At 46.4% G+C, this 22,260-nt stretch overlaps 1 protein-coding gene across 1 annotated transcript; it reads left to right on the forward strand.

Annotated features, from left to right (window-relative positions):
* The first annotated feature begins 6,956 nt into the window (after positions 1–6,956).
* Positions 6,957–14,907, forward strand: LYPD2 (LY6/PLAUR domain containing 2). The gene is made up of 3 exons (XM_068238446.1): positions 6,957–7,011; positions 11,083–11,199; positions 14,693–14,907. Exons 1-3 carry the CDS (start codon positions 6,957–6,959, stop codon positions 14,905–14,907), a joined length of 387 nt encoding a protein of 128 aa, XP_068094547.1.
* The last annotated feature ends 7,353 nt before the right edge of the window (positions 14,908–22,260 follow it).

A 22,260-nucleotide genomic window follows, 5' to 3' on the forward strand; every position in this document is an offset into this window, starting at 1 on the left:
TGCTGCCATATCGATTGGTGGAGACAAACAGCTTCAAGGGCATGATGTCAGTGGCCATCCCACGTTACGTGGTTCCCAGCCGCTACCACTTTGCACGCTCTGCAGTGCCTGAGTTGCATGAGCACGTGGTCAGCAAAATAACCCGAAGCTTGAAGAATGCCGTTGCCTGCAAGGTTCACCTCACCACTGACACCTGGACGAGTGCGTTCGGCCAGGGTCGATACATCTCCCTTACCGCGCACTGGATGAACCTTGTGGAGCCTGGCAGCGATTCCTCACCTGCTACGGCACGGGTGTTGCCCACGCCACAAACAGCTGCACCGCCGTCCCTCACACTGGATAACAGCAGCACCTACCTCTCTGACTCCTTCTCCTCCAACGCATCTCAAAGCTGTACCTCATCCGGAAACGCTAACCCAGCAGCAGTAGGATCGTGGAAGCAGTGCAGCACAGCTGTTGGCATGCGTCAGCAAGCGTTGCTGAAGCTAATCTGCCTTGGGGATAAGCAGCACACAGGGGAGGAAATTTGGAAGGGAATAAAGGAACAGACGGATTTGTGGCTGGCACCGCTGGACCTGAAACCGGGCATGGTTGTGTGTGATAATGGGAGTAATCTCATTCGCGCTTTAAGGTTGGCTAAGCTGACACACATCCCTTGCCTGGCGCACGTGATCAACCTAGTAGTTCAGCGGTTCCTGAGGACATACCCAGGCGTGGCCGATCTTCTGTTGAAGGTGCGTCGAGTGGCCAAACATTGTAGAACTTCCAGTACTGCTTCGGGGGCACTCGCCAAGATGCAGGAGCGCTTCAATCTCCCCCACCATCGCTTGCTGTGTGATGTCCCTACGCGCTGGAATTCTACGCTGCACATGCTAGCCCGCTTTTGCGAGCAGAAGAGTGCAGTGGTCCAGTACATGACGGCGCAGTACCGAGGCGCATCCGGCCAGCTGCCAAGCTTCTGTGGAACCGATTGGGCCAACATGTTGGACCTCTGCCAAGTCCTCCAAAATTTTGAGCAATCCACGTTGCTTGTGAGCAGTGACAACTCTTCAGTCAGCATTACCATACCACTGCTGTGTTTACTGAAGAGGTCGATGTTAAAAATCAAGGAAACAGCTGTCATGATGCAACTGGGGGAATCTGAAGGAGAAAACGATCAGCGTGATGGTACCAACATCAGGCCATCCGCCTCAGGGAACGCTGGCCCCAGCAGCTATGACGAAGAAGAGGAGGAGGAACAGCTGGAGTTGGAGCAGGAGTTTCATGCCACCACTGACGAGGGCCAGAGCGGTGCACGTTGGACTTCCACAATTCAACGCGAATGGTCAGCAGAAGCAGACCAGGAGGAAGGTGACGACTATGATGCATCACAACAACTATCACAACGCTCACAAGAGGATGATGAGGATTCTGGTGGGACTCTGGCACACATGGCTCAATTCATGCTAGACTGCATTGAACGTGACCCACGCATTGTGCGCATTCTGGACAACACCAATTACTGGGTTTATACCCTTCTGGATCCACGGTACAAACACAATGTTCCAAAACTGCTTGAAGAAAGAGTCAGACAGGTCAAAATGGAAGAATACCAGCAGGCCCTTGTGGAGACTTTAGAGAGGAGATTGACATCCTCCCCCTCCTCTAGCCAGTTGTACGCAGACAGACTGACTTCCGCAAACCCAGGACGACCAGGAGGGCAGCAAACAACGCAAGCCGCAGCTAGTACCCAAAAGGGAATGGTATCGGCAGTGTCCTTGGAGTGGGAACATTTTCTGACACCCATGCAGCAGCAGCCCACTGAACAGCAAGCGTGCAGATCCACCTCCAACACCGATCGCCTGGAGAAGATGGTCAAGGACTACATGTCAGATGACGTAGCTGTGTCTAACAATCCATCTGCACCCTTCAACTATTGGGTATCGAAGCTAGACACCTGGCACGAACTGGCAATGTACGCAATAGAGGTGCTGGCTTGCCCGGCAGCGAGCGTTATGTCGGAACGCTGTTTCAGTGCTGCCGGAGGCATCGTCACAGATCGGCGTATCCGCCTCTCCACAGAAAATGCAGACCGTCTGACTCAAATTAAAATGAATCAATCCTGGATTGGAAACGACTACGCAACACTCCAGGACCCCAACCAAGTAACATGACCAATGAACATCTGGGATGGTTTAGCGTTTCCGGTCCCTGTTTATTGAACCTCTCATCTGTATTACACTTATGACTGCATGGCGGCAAAAAGCATTGCTATATCCGCACGCTTTTTGTCCTCATGCAAGGCCTGTGTTGTTGTGTCTCAAAAAGCTTGGCCTTCTCCTCCTGCGCCTGCTCCTGTTCCATCACGTCTGCTGCTGCTGGGTTAGCATTTCCAGTCCCTGTTTATTGAACCTCTCATCTGTATTACATTTATGACTGCATGGCGGCAAAAAGCATTGCTATATCCGCACGCTTTTTGTCCTCATGCAAGGCCTGGGTTGCGTCTCAAAAAGCGTGGCCTTCTCCTCCTGCGCCTCCTCCTGTTCCATCATGTGTGCTGCTGCTGGGTTAGCGTTTCCAGTCTCTGTTTATTGAACCTCTCATCTGTATTACATTTATGACTGCATGGCGGCAAAAAGCATTGCTATATCCGCACGCTTTTTGTCCTCATGCAAGGCCTGTGTTGTTGTGTCTCAAAAAGCTTGGCCTTCTCCTCCTGCGCCTGCTCCTGTTCCATCACGTCTGCTGCTGCTGGGTTAGCATTTCCAGTCCCTGTTTATTGAACCTCTCATCTGTATTACATTTATGACTGCATGGCGGCAAAAAGCATTGCTATATCCGCACGCTTTTTGTCCTCATGCAAGGCCTGGGTTGCGTCTCAAAAAGCGTGGCCTTCTCCTCCTGCGCCTCCTCCTGTTCCATCATGTGTGCTGCTGCTGGGTTAGCGTTTCCAGTCTCTGTTTATTGAACCTCTCATCTGTATTACATTTATGACTGCATGGCGGCAAAAAGCATTGCTATATCCGCACGCTTTTTGTCCTCATGCAAGGCCTGGGTTGTTGTGTCTCAAAGCGTGGCCTTCTCCTCCTGCGCCTCCTCCTGTTCCATCACGTGTGCTCTGTGCTGCTGCTGGGTTAGCGTTACCGGTCCCTGTTTATGGAACCTCTTCTCTTTATTACATTTATGACTGCATGGCGGCAAAAAGCATTGCTGCTATATCCGCACGCTTCTTGTCCTCATGCAAGGCCTGGGTTGTTGTGTCTCAAAAAGCGTGGCCCTTTCCTCCTGCGCCTCCTCCTGTTCCATCACGTGTGCTCTGTGCTGCTGCTGGGTTAGCGTTACCGGTCCCTGTTTATTGAACCTCTTATCTTTATTACATTTATGACTGCATGGCGGTAAAAAGCATGCTATCCGCACGCTTCTTGTCCTCATGCAAGGCCTGGGTTGTTGTGTCTCAAAAAGCGTGGCCTTCTCCTCCTGCGCCTCCTCCTGTTCCATCACGTGTGCTGCTGCTGCTGCTGGGTTAGCGTTACCGGTCCCTGTTTATTGAACCTCTTATCTTTATTACATTTATGACTGCCTGGCGGTAAAAACCATGTTACCTGTGCAAAGAAACATGACATTTTCAGCATTTTAAAGACAATTTTTCCTTTGAAACTTTACAATCAATTTTCTCAAAAACTATAAGCTCTTTTTGCTAAATTTTTTTTCCTCTTGTACCCACTCCCAAGGTGCACATACCCTGTAAATTTGGGGTATGTAGCATGTAAGGAGGCTTTACAAAGCACAAAAGTTCGGGTCCCCATTGACTTCCATTATGTTCGGAGTTCGGGTCGAACACCCGAACATCGCGGCCATGTTCGGCCTGTTCGGCCCGAACCCGAACATCTAGATGTTCGCCCAACACTACTCCCCAGTCACACCTGAGACCTTGTAACACTTACCAGTCACATGACCCTGGGAGGGAAAATGTCTGATTGGGCAGAATTCTTCTATAAGCTCCTCAGTGAGATCTCTGCCATGAGGAGCCATGCTGAGCTTCCAGTGACCAGTATGAGAGAGCGATAACACCAAATGTAACACACCTCCTGCTCCCCAGTCACACCTGAGACCTTGTAACCCTAACCAGTCACATGACCCCGGGGAGGGAAAATGTCTGATTGGGCATAATTCTTCTATAAGCTCCTCAGTGAGTTATCTGCCATGTGGAGCCATGCTGAGCTTCCAGTGACCAGTATGAGAGTGTGAGAGCAATAACACCAAATGTAACTCACCTCCTGCTCCCCAGTCACACCTGAGACCTGTAACACTAACCAGTCACATGACCCCGGGAGGGAAAATGTCTGATTGGGCAGAATTCTTCTATAAACTCCTCAGAGAGATCTCTGCCTTGAGGAGCCATGCTGAGCTTCCAGTGACCAGTATAAGAGAGTGTGAGAGCGATAACACCAAATGTAACACACCTCCTGCCAGGGCCGGGCCGAGGCATAGGCTGGAGAGGCTCCAGCCTCAGGGCGCAGTGTAGGAGGGGGCGCACAATTCATTCAGCTGTCATTCCTAATTGTGTTTGAAGCAGAAATAAATAAGAAAAGGGGATACATAGCAGTGACTGCAAGCCAGATAACTAGATATTAAGGTGTTGGGGAGGTTGTGGGCCCTGTGGCCCTCTTAGTCTAATAGCAATCAATGTGTGACAGCTGGGGTGGGAGGGATGGAGGGGCGCACTTTGGTGTCTCAGCCTTGGGTGCTGGAGGACCTTGTCCCAGCTCTGCCTCCTGCTCCCCTGTCACACCTGAGACCTTGTAACACTAACCAGTCACATGACCCGGGGAGGGAAAATGTCTGATTGGGCAGAATTCCTCTATAAGCTCCTCAGAGAGGTCTCTGCCATGAGGAGCCATGCTGAGCTTTCAGTGACCAGTATGAGAGAGTGTGAGAGTGATAGCACCAAATGTAACACACCTCCTGCTCCCCAGTCACACCTGAGACCTTGTAACACTAACCAGTCACATGACCCGGGGAGGGAAAATGTCTGATTGGGCAGAATTCCTCTATAAGCTCCTCAGAGAGATCTCTGCCATGAGGAGCCATGCTGAGCTTTCAGTGACCAGTATGAGAGAGTGTGAGAGCGATAACACCAAATGTAACACACCTCCTGCTCCTCCCCAGTAACACCTGTGACCTTGTAACACTAACCAGTCACATGACCTGGGGAGGGAAAATGTCTGATTGGGCAGAATTTTGACATCCTTCACTTAGGGGTGTACTTACTTTTGTTGGCAGCACTTTAGACATTAACGGCTGTGAGTGGAGTTATTTACACTGTTATACAAGCTGTACATTGACTACATTGTATCACAGTGTCACATCTGCAGTGTTGTCCCATGAACATATATAATAAAATATTTACACAAATGGGAGAGGTGTACTGACTTTTGTGACATACTGTATATCTGTGTTGGGTTGAAGGGAACCCAAACCGATTTAACAAAAAAATAAAATAATTTCACTTACCTGGGACTTCTACCAGCCCCCCGCAGCCAGCCGCCCTGTGCCAGCGCTGGTACTCAATGATCCTCTGGTCCCCCACCATGGCTTAGTTTCATTTTCACCGACTTGCAAGTCGATCGCCACTGCGCCTGCATGGCCCTGACTGCACGTGTCCTCATTCCCGCTTCCATTGCCAGGAGTGCCCAGCGCAGGCACAGTGGCCATACTTGTAAGTCGGCGAAAACTAATTTAGCCACGGTGGGGGACCGGAGGATCGTTTAGTACCTGCACAGACAAAGGGCGGCTGCAGTGACATGTGACATGATGAGATAGACATGGGTATGTACCGTGCCTAGCACACAAATAACTATGCTGTGTTCCTTTTTTCTTTCTCTGCCTGAAAGAGTTAAATATCAGGTATGTAAGTGGCTGACTCAGTCCTGACTCAGACAGGAAGTGACTACAGTGTGACCTTCACTGATAAGAAATTCCAACTACTCCGTACACACGCCGGACTGCAGGCAACGATGGGTCCGTCATCACCTCCTGCTGGGCGGGCGTTCCAGCGACAGTCCGGCGTGTGTACAGTCTGTCGGCGGACTGATACGGCTGTTTCTGAGCGATCCGCCAGGTGAATCGCTCAGAAACAGCCGTATCAGTCTGCAGACAGACTGTACACATGCCGGACTGTCGCTGGAACGCTCGCCCATCGGGAGGTGACGACGGACGCATCGTTGCCTGCAGTCCGGCGTGTGTACGGACCTTAAGACATTTTCCTAGCAGAAAATGGCTTCTGAGAGCAAGAAAGAGATAAAAAGGGGCATTTATTATCAGTGAGGGTCACACTGTAGTCACTTCCTGTCTGAGTCAAGACTGAGTCAGCCACTTACATACCTGATATTTAACTCTTTCAGGCAGTACAATAAAAAAAGGAACACAGCATAGTTATTTGTGTGCTAGGCACTGTACATACACATGTCTATCTCATCATGTCACTTCGGGTATCCTTTAAGTAAAATGAAGAGAATCTGGAGTTATGAAACTTTATTGTGAAATACTATTTATACCTGGAGTTTACATTTAAAATCATCAGCTTTCCAGGAACGGGGTGACCAAACGTCACCACATGACAACAGCCGTTCTAATAATAAATCATGAAATAATTCCTGTATAATATGAAGAAATAACAGGTTTATAGTGCTTACCAGGGAGAGGTCACCCCCTTTAATTCCTGGAGAAATATAATAGTAATAATATGACAGATAATTACTTATAGAATAATCCCCATCGTAAGCGTTGGACCACACAGAATGTTTTTATGACATCTATGATTTGATTTTCTCGATAACTGTGCGTGTTATTAATTCCACTGATAATTAAGATAAGAAATGTACTTACATTTTATGGCTTAATTAGTGTGATTAAAAAAAAGCAGAGTGATATAAAAGAGGAAAGGAACTCCAGAAGGAACAATCTCATCGCTGACCATGGGTGGGACGGGACTGATCTGTCTCTCTGCCGTCATCTTCTGTCTGCAGCCAGGTAAGATGGATAGACTGATGCAAAAGGTACGTTTCAAATAGTAATGAAATCTTTAGTTTCCAAGGATGTTTTTGTGCAGTTTAATACTGTAGTTGCCGAACTGCTGACAGCTGAACACCCACCAATCCCCCGCCACCTTAAAGTGAACCAGAGACGAAGCACCCTCATGTATTTTGCCATATATATCAGTGGTAACATTAGAGAAAACACCTACCCTGCTCTCTGTTTCATCCTTCACTGCTCAGCCTGCTTGTTATCACCGCTGATAAAATCCCCGACTGAGCATTCAGTCTGGCTTTGCTCAGGAATCATTATAGCTGAGTCATTGTAGCAGAGCCAGAAGGGGGCAGGCTTGGGCTTGAAAAGACATCAGAGAAGACAGACTCCGCTATAATGATTCCTGAGCAAAGCCAGACTGAATGCTCAGTCTGGGATTTTATCAGCGGTGATAAGAAGCAATCTGAACAGTAAATAATAAAACAGAGAGCAGGGTAGGTGTTTTCTCTAATGTTCTCACTGATATATATGGTAAAATACATGAGGGTGCTTCTTCTCTGGTTCACCTCAAAGGACACCCAAAGCGAAAATAAACTAATGAAATAAACGATTGTATCTATCTTCCTTCTCCTAAAAATGACTTTTTAAGATATGCCACAGTTATTATTATTATTATTTAGTATTTATTTAACGTTTTAACTGTTTTATTGTTTTTGCTCAATGACACATTCATTGAAGTATGCCAGAGCTAAAATCTATGAACTATTGACCCTTTTTATTTATTTCTTGCTCTCAGGAGGCATTTTCTGCTGGGAAAGTGTTTTATAGTTGGAATGTCTTATCAGTAAGGGTCACACTTCCTGTAGTCACTTCCTGTCTGAGTCAGGACTGAGTCGGCCACTTACATACCTGATATTTAACTCTTTCAGACAGAGAAAGAAAAAAAGTAACACAGCCTAGTTATTAGTGTGCTAGGCACTGTACATACCCAGATCTATCTCATCATGTCACATGTCACTTCCGGTAACCTTTAACGCATAACTAGAGTGTTGGAACACACGGTTGTGATTGGCAGGTGTATGGCGTTGGTCGGCTGCAGCAGTTGACAGCCACAGTAGATTAAGGCTAAGGAACAGAGGCGCCAGCAGGATAAAACGTAGTAAAAACTTTAAGAATTGCTGGGGTGGCGGTGGTGGACTCACCTCCGGAAAGCAGACTCGAAACAACTGTCTGGCAATTTAAACACATTATGAGTACCCCAAAAGTGTGACGCGTTTCACAGAGGTGCTATTCCCGTTCTCTATGAGCTACTGTGTTTGACCCCCTTCTATTGCCTGAGGTAGCGGACTTTGCCTGCGAAACGCGTCACACTTTTGGGGTACTCAGAAATGTGTTTAAATTGTCAGACTGTTGTTTCGTGTCTGCTTTCCGGAGGTGAGTCCGCCACCGCCTCCCCAGCAATTTTTAAAGTTTTGACTATGTTTTATCCTGCTGGCGCCTCTGTTCCTTAGCCTATATACCATGTCCACCCCTGGTGGAGGGCTGTTACCCCTTCCTTTTCTGAACTACAGAGAGCGACATCTTAATCCTGAGTGGGGACAGGTCTAATCTCCTCACCTGCCTTTACAGTGGTTGCCTATGCGGTAACCCTGACTTGTGAGTATACTGCACATACCCTTTCCACACACCTCCATTTACTGTACCAGTGCATACTACACTATATTGGGCTCTCAGTGTCCCTCTTTTGTACAGTAGATTAAGGGGTTCACTCTTATTAAAACATGACTATCTTGAGATTTTCCAAAAACGCATTTGCAGCACATGTAATGTATTTCAATAGCATCAAATTTTATTTTTAAATAGAGATGAGCCGAACTGTTCACCGGCGAGCAGTATTCTGCGAACACCGTCTGTTTGTATTTGCGGCAAATGGCGAATATTTGGCGTATTCGATTCGCCCCCTATACATTATCATTGAGATAAACTTTGACATCTTACCTCACAGTCAGCAGACACATGGCAACCAATCAGCTAGCACCCTCTCCTGGACCCCCCACTCCCTATCAAAAGGCAGTTGCGGTTGCCATATTGGATTAATTCTCTGCTGGCTGCCTACTGTTAGTGAGAGCAGGGTCAGACTTGGGAAAGCATTAGCTAGGCCTGTGTTCTTGTTCCTCACTTGCTGTGAAAGCAACCCAAACAGCCCTATTGAGGGCTAGCACACGGTCTCCTGTGTTTTTTTTTAGTGTGGGACACCCCACAGCCCACTGACATCCATAGCTGTGTGCACACTACTGCTCAGGGGTGCTGCCAGCATACAGGTAAGCCAGGCCCCTTGGGGCCTCACACAAAGGGGGGCCTCGCTCTGCTGCTGGCGGCAGACCCAGAGCGACAGGAGGTTGTGCGCAACGGGGACAGCAGCAGAGCAAAGCCTGGCTTCCTCGATCCCACAAACAGCCTCTATCTTCTATGGTAACAGCGCCCCTGTGATGACGTAACCACAAGTCATCACAGGGGGAGCTCTTACCGTTTCGACAGATGCCAGGCAGGACAGGATGAAGATAGAGGCTGTGTGCAGAATCAAGGTGAGTTGAAACTTTGCTCTGCCCGCCCCTATTGCTGGAGACACCTGCCCATCTAACCTATACTGAGGAGTACCTACCTATCTAACCTATACTGAGGGAACCCTACCTATCCAACCTATACTGGGGGAACCTACCCATCTAACCTATACTGCTGGCACCTACCTATCTAACCTATACTGGGGGTACCTACCTATCTAACCTACTCTGGCGGAACCTACCCATCTAACCTATACTGCTGGCACCTACCTATCTAACCTACCTATCTAACCTATACTGGGGGTACCTACCTATCTAACCTATACTGGGGGAACCTACCCATCTAACCTATACTGCTGGCACCTACCTATCTAACCTATACCGGGGGTACCTACCTATCTAACCGTCCTATACTGGGGGAACCTACCCATCTAACCTATACTGCTGGCACCTACCTATCTAACCTATACTGGGGGTACCTACCTATCTAACCGTCCTATACTGGGGGAACCTACCCATCTAACCTATACTGCTGGCACCTACCTATCTAACCTATACTGGGGGTACCTAACTATCTAACCTACTCTGGGGGAACCTACCCATCTAACCTATACTGCTGGCACCTACCTATCTAACCCATACTGGGGGAACCTACCTATCTAACCTATACTGCCGGCACTTACCTATCTAACCTATACTGAGGGGTATCTACCTATCAGTGACAGGGATCAGTGATAGGGACAGGAATCAGTGACAAGGATCAGGGACAATGAGCGACAGGGATCAGAGATGGAGCTCAGTGGCAGGGATCAAGGACAGGGATCAGGGGCAATGAGTGACAGGGATCAGTGAAAGGGATCAGTGATGACTGTGCAGGTTGGTAAGGAGGGCGGTTTGGTGATCAGTGACATCACAGGAGGTGCCAGGGACAGGGATCAGTGGCAGGGATCAGTGACAATGATTGACAGGGATCAGTGACAATGAGTGACAGGGATCAGTGACAATGAGTGACAGGGATCAGTGACAATGAGCGACAGGGATCAGTGACAATGATTGACAGGGATCAGAGATGACTGTGCAGGTTGGTAAGGAGGGCGGGTTGGTGATCGGTGACATCACAGGAGGTGCCAGAGACAGGGATCAGTGGCAGGGATCAGTGACAATGATTGACAGGGATCAGTGACAATGATTGACAGGGATCAGTGACAATGAGCGACAGGGATCAGTGACAATGATTGACAGGGATCAGTGACAATGAGCGACAGGGATCAGTGACAATGATTGACAGGGATCAGTGACAATGAGCGACAGGGATCAGTGACAATGATTGACAGGGATCAGAGATGACTGTGCAAGTTGGTAAGGAGGGCGGGTTGGTGATCGGTGACATCACAGGAGGTGTTTCGGAGTAGAGTATATACAGATCTTGCAGAACATATGACAGTTGCATTAGTTATGGAGATAATCTTAGGATTCTATGGATTAATCATCACCGTGTCTGCTCTGTCCTCAGTTCTATGTCTGGAATGCTTTGTGTGCCCGTCTCCTACTGCCAACCTCCTGTGTACAGCGAGGACGAACTGCTCTGATTCCGAGACCTGGTGCTTCACCAACGTCTACGGTCCTGCCGGTAATTACCACCCTCTCTCTACCAGTTATCCGACAGTAAGAACGGCCACGTGGTTTTATGGTGAAAATATATCAGAGGGCCACTGGTCCTGAAGGAAGTGCGTTTCACTGACCCACTTACTTGTTCATTGCATCTTATTAACTATCTTTAGCAAAGGCGTAGGGATCAGCATAACAGCCACAGCATCTGCTATGGGGCCCTTAGTCTAGGGGGGCCCGGAGGACTCTGCAGGTAATAAAAGGGTCCACAGCGGGCCTCAGACACCCACAGTGGTGCCCTCTGAATTGCAGAGTATGAGATCAGAGCAATAGAGAGAAGTGACATACCTCTTAGGCCTCCACCGGCAAGCTATGTTCCTCCTAGCGTACTAAAATCCATGACTACCGCATCCACTCTCATCATGTGGGCTGCATAGGAGGAGCTGATACGGCTACCTTTAGTTTAGGGGGCTGCCTATATTTGGGGACTAATCTGCATACCTATGCTTGGGGGGCTCCCTACAGTATACTTGTAGGACTAATCTAGGTACTCTTTACTTGGGATGCTACCTAATGGGATGGGGTGCTAATCTGGCTACCTATACTGGGGACCTCTCTGGCTAACTATACTGGGCATACCTAATACTGGGGGAGGGGGTAGCTCTAGCTCTCTATACTGGCTGCCTGTGGCAAGAAGATGCCACAGGTGCCAAAAAATGGTTAAAAATGTTGCTATGAGGCTCCACTTTCTAGCTATGCCCCTGATCTTTAGTTACATAGATCACATGATGGGATGAGGGTGTAGCCTTGCTTAGAACTTGTTTAGTTTCTCAGTTTTCTTTTTTTGGGGCAGACAGGTTACCCCACCACATACTGTACACCAGCTGTGATATCTCTGCATCCCTGTGTGACAGCTTTACTCACATGACTTGTAGATCAGGTCTGATCATTGCTCTGTGCTGTGCTTCCTATTCTGGTCTATACTGTATACACTGTACAGCAGCTCTGATATTTCTGCATCCCTGTGTGACAGCTTTACTCACATGCCTTGTAGATCAGGTGTGAGCATTGCTCTGTGCTGCCCTTCCTGTTCCTGTATATACTGTATACTGTATACACTGTACACCAGCTCTGATATCCCTGCATCCCTGTGTGACAGCTTTACTCACATGACTTGTGTAGATCAGGTCTGATCATTGCTCTGTGCTGTCCTTCCTGTTCCTGTCTATACTGTATACTGTATACTGTACACCAGCTCGGATATCTCTGCATCCCTATGTGGCAGCTTTACTCACATGGCTTGTAGATCAGGTCTGATCATTGCTCTGTGCTGCCCTTCCTATTCCTGTTTATACTGTATACTGTACACCAGCTGTGATATCTCTGCATCCCTGTGTGACAGCTTTACTCACATGCCTTGTAGATCAGGTCTGATCATTGCTCTGTGCTGTCCTTCCTGTTCTGGTCTATACTGTATACACTGTACAGCAACTGTGATATCTCTGCATCCCTGTGTGTCAGCTTTACTCACATGGCTTGTAGATCAGGTCTGATCATTGCTCTGTGCTGTGCTTCCTGTTCCTTTCTATACTGTATACACTGTACTCCAGCTCTGATATCTCTGCATCCCTGTGTGGCAGCTTTACTCCCATGACTTGTAGATCATGTCTGATCATTGCTCTGTGCTGCCCTTCCTGTTCCTCTCTATACTGTACACAATGTACACCAGCTCTGATATCTCTGCATCCCTGTGTGACAGCTTTACTCACATGGCTTGTAGATCAGGTATGATCATTGCTCTGTGCTGCCCTTCCTGTTCCTGTCTATACTGTATACTGTACACCAGCTGTGATATCTCTGCATCCCTGTGTGACAGCTTTACTCACATGGCTTGTAGATCAGGTCTGATCATTGCTCTGTGCTGTCCTTCCTGTTCCTGTCTATACTGTATACACTGTACAGCAGCCCTGATATCTCTGCATCCCTGTGTGACAGCTTTACTCACATGACTTGTAGATCAGGTGTGATCATTGCTCTGTGCTGTCCTTCCTGTTCCTGTCTATACTGTATACTGTACACCAGCTCTGATATCTCTGCATCCCTGTGTGGCAGCTTTACTCCCATGACTTGTAGATCATGTCTGATCATTGCTCTGTGCTGTCCCTCCTGTTCCTATCTATACTGTATACACTGTACACCAGCTGTGATATCTCTGCATCCCTGTGTGACAGCTTTACTCACATGGCTTGTAGATCAGGTCTGATCATTGCTCTGTGCTGTCCTTCCTATTCTGGTCTATACTGTATACACTGTACAGCAACTGTGATATCTCTGCATCCCTGTGTGTCAGCTTTACTCACATGGCTTGTAGATCAGGTCTGATCATTGCTCTGTGCTGCCCTTCCTATTCCTGTCTATACTGTATACTGTACACCAGCTGTGATATCTCTGCATCCCTGTGTGGCAGCTTTATTCACATGCCTTGTAGATCAGGTCTGATCATTGGTCTGTGCTGTCCTTCCTATTCCTGTCTATACTGTATTATGTATACACTGTACACCAGCTCTGATATCTCTGCATCCCTGAGTGACAGCTTTAGTGGCACAGGGACAGAAAAGTGTAGGGTGTCTCAGCAGCTTAGAAAAAGAGAACAGAGACAACAGGAATCCGAATAGCACAAAATGTAAATGCAGGGAAGGTAGAATGTAATGAAATATTACTCACAAGGGTAGGTTGCATGAGGGACAACCAACTGCTTTAGGCAGGTGGAGACGTATAACCCTTCTCCAGTTGGGATGTCCATCCAGGACAGGACGTGGGGCTCAGAAGTACCCTCTCCAGACCCAGAAGGTTGACGGGTATATAACAGCACAATAGGTAGAAGAGGTGTTCAGAGGTGTGTAAAACTATGTTAAAAGAACTAAAATAGAAAAAGGGGAGGTGGATTACCCTCTAAGGACAGTCACATATGTCAAAATTCATCAAGCAGAGGCAACACGTTTAGTGGGCCTGAGCCCGCTTCCTCAGGCCAAGTACAGTGGCGAAGGATTATCAAGCCAGCATATTAAGCATTTTGGTATAGTTCACAGAGGGACTCAATACGCTGACTTGATAATCCTCCTGCACTGTAAGAGGCCTGAGGAAGTGGACTCAGACCCCCGAAACGAGTTGCCTGTGCATAATAAATTGTATTGACATATTTGACTTATTGAGGTAAGCCACCTCCCCCTTTTTCTATTTTAGTGCTTTTATCTTAGTTTTATACACCTCTGGGTGCCTCTTCTCCCCAACATAGCTGAACTGGTGTAAATATTACAAAATAACAACTTGTGAACAGTTAATGGTGGGGAAGTCTCTCTTCGGGCAACAATCACAATCAGTAATTCATCGCAATCACAGAACTGATTATGAGAACTGTATGCAGCATATTTACTTTGGAAGTCCAGTCAAGCTCTAAACTTGCAATCTATTGAATCTCGGTCTTATATTAAGGCACAACCATTTATTTCTTCCAGCTTATCCCTTCCTGGGAAACAGAACGGTAACTCGCGGCTGCGCCAGCCAATGCCAAGAGACAAGCAAGTACCACCTGGGCATAACAAAACCGACTCTCTGCTGCCAGAGCGACTTGTGTAACATGGGCAGTGAGGTTTCCAGCGCCAGCCTCACCAGCTGGCACGCCATTGTGATTGGCATCACCACGGCTACCGTGCTCCATAACTGGGCATAGCCTGATGCCAGCCTATGGGAGATGCTAAGCCTATGAGAGAAGACAGCCTATGAGAGATGCCAGCCTATGAGAGATGCCAGCCTATGGGAGATGCCAGCCTATGAGAGATGCCAGCCTATGAGAGATGCCAGCCTATGAGAGATGCCAGCCTATGGGCTTGATTCACAAAGCGGTGCAAAGTGTTTGCACGCGAGTGAAAAGCCCCTTATCACGCCTAAACTCAGTTTAGCCTGCCTGGCGTTCTGATAAGATCACCAGGGAGGCTGCGGGAGGGTTTTTTTTTAATAAAAAAAAAACTATTTCATGCAGCCAACTGAAAGTTGGCTGCATGAAAGCCCACTAGAGGGCGCTCCGGAGGCGTTCTTCCGATCGCCTCCGGCGCCCAGAATAAACAAGGAAGGCCGCAATGAGCGGCCTTCCTTGTTTTGCTTCCCTCGTCGCCATAGCGACGAGCGGAGTGACGTCATGGACGTCAGCCGACGTCCTGACGTCAGCCGCCTCCGATCCAGCCCTTAGCGCTGGCCTGAACTTTTTGTTCCGGCTACGCTGGGCTCAGGCGGCTGGGGGGACCCTCTTTCGCCGCTGCTCGCGGCGGATCGCCGCAGAGCGGCGGCGATCAGGCAGCACACGCGGCTGGCAAAGTGCCGGCTGCGTGTGCTGCTTTTTACTTGAGCCAAATCGGCCCAGCAGGGCCTGAGCGGCAGCCTCCGGCGGTACTGGACGAGCTGAGCTCGTCCAGACCGCCCAGCAGGTTAGGCATGATAAGAAGAAACTCGCGCGAATTTTCCACGCGCAAAGTTTTGCGCGTGCGCGTGGTGCATCGGCCCCCGCTTCGCGCGAAGCTCCCATTAAGCCCTATGGGACTTTGCGCGCGCACGTACACGCGTACGCGCGGAAACTTCGCGCGAGTTAGAGCACAAAGCCGTGATAACTTTGCTGGTGCAAAGGTTATCACGCCTAAAGTCTTTTAGGCGTGATAACTGAGTTATCACCGCTTTGTGAATCGAGCCCTATGGGAGATGCCAGGCCAGGCCTTACCAGAAAATAATCACTTCTCTTGTAAAACGTCACACAAAAAATAACAATACCAATCACAATTTGTAAGGACTGATTTTGATTGGCCAACAACTGGCCAATTTTATCACTCTTCATTTTGTACGAGAACCTTAAACCAGAAAAAAATGTGCAGGAGCCCTTATAGAAAACAGAAAAACAAACAAACAAAAAAACTGGCACCGGCATAGGCGCCTATTGTAAAAGCCGCCATTTGCTGCAAAGACAGAAATTTAGGCACACAGCGATGCCCGCTACTTACCCTCTTTACCACAAATCACAGTTTTTCTAATGGCCGCGATATGCGACAAGCAGGGTAAGTTTTGGTACACAGAGGCAGCTTCTTAGCGGCAGTGAAAGCTAATTTAGGCACCCAGCGATAGCATTGTGGATGCCAGGGACTTGTGACAATGCTAATTGCATCATCCATCCCCGCTACACAATGCTGCAGCATTCCTGCAACATTCACTGACACTAATCAGGCACCTCTGGGCGTCGCATCTTAAGGGGCCCATACACTGGTCAATTTCAGCTATCGATGGATGAATCAGTTCTATGTAATCGATTGATCATCGATTCTATCAAATCTATCAATCAATTTGCGGCGGATTTTGATCGATTTGATCAATCAGATAGGATGGAAAATCTAGGACGATCTGCTGCTGGCAGCAGATGGATGGCCCATAGAGTTGCATTGGATCTAATGGTGCAATAATGCATTTAGATAGACTTGCAATAGATTTTATTCTGAAATCTATTGGAAATCTCTTCCTAGTGTGTGGCACACATCAGATAGATTCCTGGCAGACTCGACTTGACAGGCATCTGACAGAAATCTACCTGATGGTCAAATCTGCTACAAATCTATGAGTGTATGGCCACCTTTACCCTGCTTGCCGCATATTGTGGCTTTGTAGCAAACAAGGGGTTAAAGAGGAACTCCAACCTAAACAAACATACAGTTGTTATTAAGTTACATTAGTTATGTTAATTAAAATAGATAGGTAATATAATCTCTTAAACACCCTGTTTTAAAAGAACAGGCATATGCTTAATTTCATCAGGGCAGCCATCTTTTTGGTTGAAAGGAGGTGACAGGGAACATGAGACACAGTTCCAACTGTCCTTGACCACTCCTCCCAGTTGCTAGGCAACGTGAATAACAACACAGGAAATCCGATCATGCTTTGCACAGCATCAGGGAAAAAAAGCCCGGGCAGTTTTCTTTGATGGGTGGAGCATAGCTAAAAATGCAGCTAAAATGATGCTTTGGTAAGAAAAACTAATTTCTAATGCTGTGAAACTTAAAGAAACACCAAGCCTTTTCAGTTCTGCTGAGTAGATTTTTAGTCCGGAGGTTCACTTTAGCGTTTAGGGGCGGGTAGGCTTAGGCGCCCACATGGGATTAGGGTTAGGCATGGGGGGGATCTTAGGGTTAGGCACCACCAGATGGGGTTAGGCATCAGTAGAAGGAGGGTTCTGTGTGCGGGAAGGGTTAGGTTTAGCCATAGTAAAATATTGGTAAACATTACCGATATTTTACCGTCGTTCAGAATCCAACAGTAGAATATTGTTAATTGTAGCGATATTCTAGTGACAAATTCAATCCCCTGCGCCCCTTTTTCCAGGTGCTTTTCATGTATACATGGGGACCAGCTGATTGTGAATCCTATGAGCAGGTAGTGTAGATAAACACTCATTCAAGGTGGTAGTAGTAAAATTGGTACTGTACAATTTTTTCAAATTTATTTTCAATGCAAAGAATTACAATCAATTTTTCTGTTTGATAGTAACATTTTAAATCTAACCAATATACCACTCCGTGGATTTCAATTTTTTTCCACAGTTTTTGAAAAAAGAAAAAAAATATATGGTTACATATAGTTACATAGTTACATAGTTATTTTGGTTGAAAAAAGACATACGTCCATCGAGTTCAACCAGTACAAAGTACAACACCAGCCTGCTCCCTCACATATCCCTGTTGATCCAGAGGAAGGCGAAAAAACCCTTACAAGGCATGGTCCAATTAGCCCCTAAAGGGAAAAATTCCTTCCCGACTCCAGATGGCAATCAGATAAAATCCCTGGATCAACATCATTAGGCATTACCTAGTAATTGTAGCCATGGATGTCTTTCAACGCAAGGAAAACATCTAAGCCCCCTTTAAATGCAGGTATAGAGTTTGCCATAACGACTTCCTGTGGCAATGCATTCCAAATCTTAATCACTCTTACTGTAAGGAATCCTTTCCTAAATAAATGGCTAAAACGTTTTTCCTCCATGCGCAGATCATGTCCTCTAGTCCTTTGAGAAGGCCTAGGGACAAAAAGCTCATCCGCCAAGCTATTATATTGCCCTCTGATGTATTTATACATGTTAATTAGATCCCCTCTAAGGCGTCTTTTCTCTAGACTAAATAAACCCAGTTTATCTAACCTCTCTTGGTAAGCGAGACCTTCCATCCCACGCATCAATTTTGTTGCTCGTCTCTGCACCTGCTCTAAAACTGCAATATCTTTTTTGTAATGTGGTGCCCAGAACTGAATTCCATATTCCAGATGTGGCCTTACTAGAGAGTTAAACAGGGGCAATATTATGCTAGCACCTCAAGTTTTTCTTTCCCTTTTAATGCATCCCAAAATTTTGTTAGCTTTAGCTGCAGCGGCTTGGCATTGAGTACGATTATTTAACTTGTTGTCAATGAGTACTCCCAAGTCCTTCTCCAAGTTTGATGTCCCCTACTGTATCCCATTTATTTTGTATGGTGCTAGACCATTAGTACGACCAAAGTGCATGACTTTACATTTGTCAACATTGAATTTCATCTGCCATCTGACAATTACATTAAGAAATTGTCTATCTACCCTACACCATTACATTTTTGTAATTGATTAGAAAAACCCACACTCCCGATTGCCTTATATTGAAAAAAATGGGAGCTTTCAATTTTTCTGTACAACCATTCCTTTTTATCAAATTGCTATAAAATTGGATCATTTTATTGTATTGTGTGCGGCAACCGTTAAGGATTCATACTGACATCAAATTTTGGTTGACCGATCACTGACCAATTTTACCACCTTCTGGATGAAGGCCAACGGATTTTGAATTGTATGAGCAGATTTGTATAGGTAAGCAATCATACTACACAGAGGTGGTAAGATTGGCCAATCGTTGACCAATCAAAATTAAATGTGTGTACTGGGCTTTACAGTGTTTTCTGCTGCCTAGGAACAGCTTTATAAATGGTCCCATTCAATATAGAAGATGGATTTGTAAAACAGCAAAAATTAAACATTGTCTCCTAGAGGAGAAGTCGGGAGAAAAATTGAATTGCATGTGGGCCCGGGAGCTTCCGCTCTACACTGTGCTGGACGCATGGCTCGAGGTTTTGTAATGTACTAAAGTTGAGCTGATGTTGGAGGAACAGAGACTACGAGATGAGAGCGCAGTGTGAACGGAGGGGAGAACCCGCTAAACATTGAGCCCAGGTTGTTGTGATCCTATTAACCTCCCTGGCGGTCAATTAAATCCGCCAGGGAGGCAGCGCAGCGCTATTTAATTTTTTAATTTTTTTAAATCATGTTGCTAGCCTTGCACTAGCTACATGATAGCCGCAGAGCAGTGGCATCCCTCTACACTCTCCGATCGCCTCCGGCGATTAGGCCCGTCAGGAAATCCCGTTCTGAACGGGATTGACAAGAGGGCTTCCCCCGTCGCCATGGCGATGGGCGCGATGACGTCACTGACATCAGAGGGAGTCCCAATCCACCCCTCAGCGCTGCCTGGCACTGATTGGCCAGGCAGCGCACGGGGTCTTGGGGGGGTGGGCACCCTCTGACGCGGCGGGTAGCTGCGAATCGGTGGTGAGCGGCAGCGATCGAAGGTTACACGCAGCTAGCAAAGTGCTAGCTGCGTGTATAAAAAAATAAAATTATGCAAATCGGCCCAGCGGGGCCTGAGAAATCCTCCTGCGCGGTTTACCCTGTGTCCAGCTACCGCTAAGGAGGTTAATGGTCACTCTGTAATAAGCTGGCTACACACTCTACAATGTTTCTGTTCCCTTTTACCACAATTCGATCAAAATAATCTCTTGTCCAGAAAAATCAAAAGATATTTTTTTGACTGTATGTGTCGTAAAATTCAGTCCAACTTTTTCAAGAATTGTATGGTGTGTAATAGATTGTCAAATTGTATTCAACCTGAATAACTTGTATGTAACTATTCAGTACAAACCAAACTAAAGAGATTCTTTGTATAAACAATAAAGTGGATGGAAAAAATAAAAACAAGTGTGTTCATGTATATTAAAAAAGATGAAATAGTATGATATGTAATGTGAAAATATATATTGAGAAGTGATTGCTAGATAGAATAAAAATAAAATGTAACTAATGTACGTGGTTTTAATTAACAATGTATGTAAACAATGAATTCATAAAAAATAATAATTAATGAGAGGTTGCAGCAAAATAAAAGTATGTTGAATGCAGCTGTAAGCAGCAGTGTGGTGATCAGTGGTAACTGTAATGCTAAACAGAGAATGATGATGGCAGGAGATACTGATAGCTGTACAGAGATGTTACATCCTCCTGTAAGTAGCAATGTGGTGATTGTGGTAACTAACTAATGCTAAGCAGAGAATGATGATCGCAGGAGATACTGATAGATGTACAGATATGTTACATCCCCCTGTAAGTAGTAATGTGGTGTCAGTGGTAACTGTAATGCTAAACAGAGAATGATGATGGCAGGAGATACTGATAGATGTACAGAGATGTTACACCCCCCTGTAAGTAGTAATGTGGTGTTCAGGGGTAATTGTAATGCTAAATAGAGAATGATGATGGCAGGAGATGCTGATAGATGTACAGAGATGTTACATCCCCCTGTAAGCAGCAATGTGGTGTCAGTGGTAACTGTAATGCTAAACAGAGAATGATGATGGCAGGAGATACTGATAGATGTACAGAGATGTTACATCCCCCTGTAAGCAGCAATGTGGTGATCAGTGGTAATTGTAATCCTAAACAGAGAATGATGATGGCAGGAGATACTGATAGATGTACAGAGATGTTACATCCCCCTGTAAGCAGCAATGTGGTGATCAGTGGTGACTGTAATCCTAAACAGAGAATGATGATGTCAGGAGATACTGATAGATGTACAGAGATGTTACATCCCCCTGTAAGCAGCAATGTGGTGATCAGTGGTAACTGTAATGCTAAGCAGAGAATGATGATGGCAGGAGATACTGATAGATGTACAGAGATGTTACATCCCCTGTAAGTAGCAATGTGGTGATCAGTGGTAACTGTAATGCTAAACAGAGAATGGTGATGGCAGGAGATACTGATAGATGTACAGAGATGTTGCACCCCCCTGTAAGTAGTAATGTGGTGTTCAGGGGTAATTGTAATGCTAAATAGAGAATGATGATGGCAGGAGATGCTGATAGATGTACAGAGATGTTACATCCCCCTGTAAGTAGCAATGTGGTGATCAGTGGTGACTGTAATGCTAAACAGAGAATGATGATGGCAGGAGATACTGATAGCTGTACAGAGATGTTACATCCCCCTGTAAGTAGCAATGTGGTGATCAGTGGTGACTGTAATGCTACACAGAGAATGATGATGGCAGGAGATACTGATAGATGTACAGAGATGTTACATCCCCCTGTAAGCAGCAATGTGGTGATCAGTGGTGATTGTAATGCTAAACAGAGAATGATGATGGCAGGAGATACTGATAGGTGTACAGAGATGTTACATCCCCCTGTAAGCAGCAATGTGGTGTCAGGGGTAACTGTAATGCTAAACAGAGAATGATGATGGCAGGAGATACTGATAGATGTACAGAGATGTTACATCCCCCTGTAATCAGCAATGTGGTGATCAGTGGTGACTGTAATGCTAAGCAGAGAATGATGATGGCAGGAGATACTGATAGATGTACAGAGATGTTACATCCCCCTGTAAGTAGCAATGTGGTGATCAGTGGTAACTGTAATGCTAAACAGAGAATGATGATGGCAGGAGATACTGATAGCTGTACAGAGATGTTACATCCCCCTGTAAGTACCAATGTGGTGATCAGTGGTGACTGTAATGCTAACAGAGAATGATGATGGCAGGAGATACTGATAGCTGTACAGAGATGTTACATCCCCTGTAAGTAGCAATGTGGTGATCAGTGGTGACTGTAATGCTAACAGAGAGTGATGATGGCAGGAGATACTGATAGCTGTACAGAGATGTTACATCCCCTGTAAGTAGCAATGTGGTGATCAGTGGT

The sequence above is a fragment of the Hyperolius riggenbachi genome, chromosome 5, assembly GCF_040937935.1.
Source record: "Hyperolius riggenbachi isolate aHypRig1 chromosome 5, aHypRig1.pri, whole genome shotgun sequence".
In the NCBI taxonomy this organism is placed as follows: Eukaryota; Metazoa; Chordata; class Amphibia; order Anura; family Hyperoliidae; genus Hyperolius; species Hyperolius riggenbachi.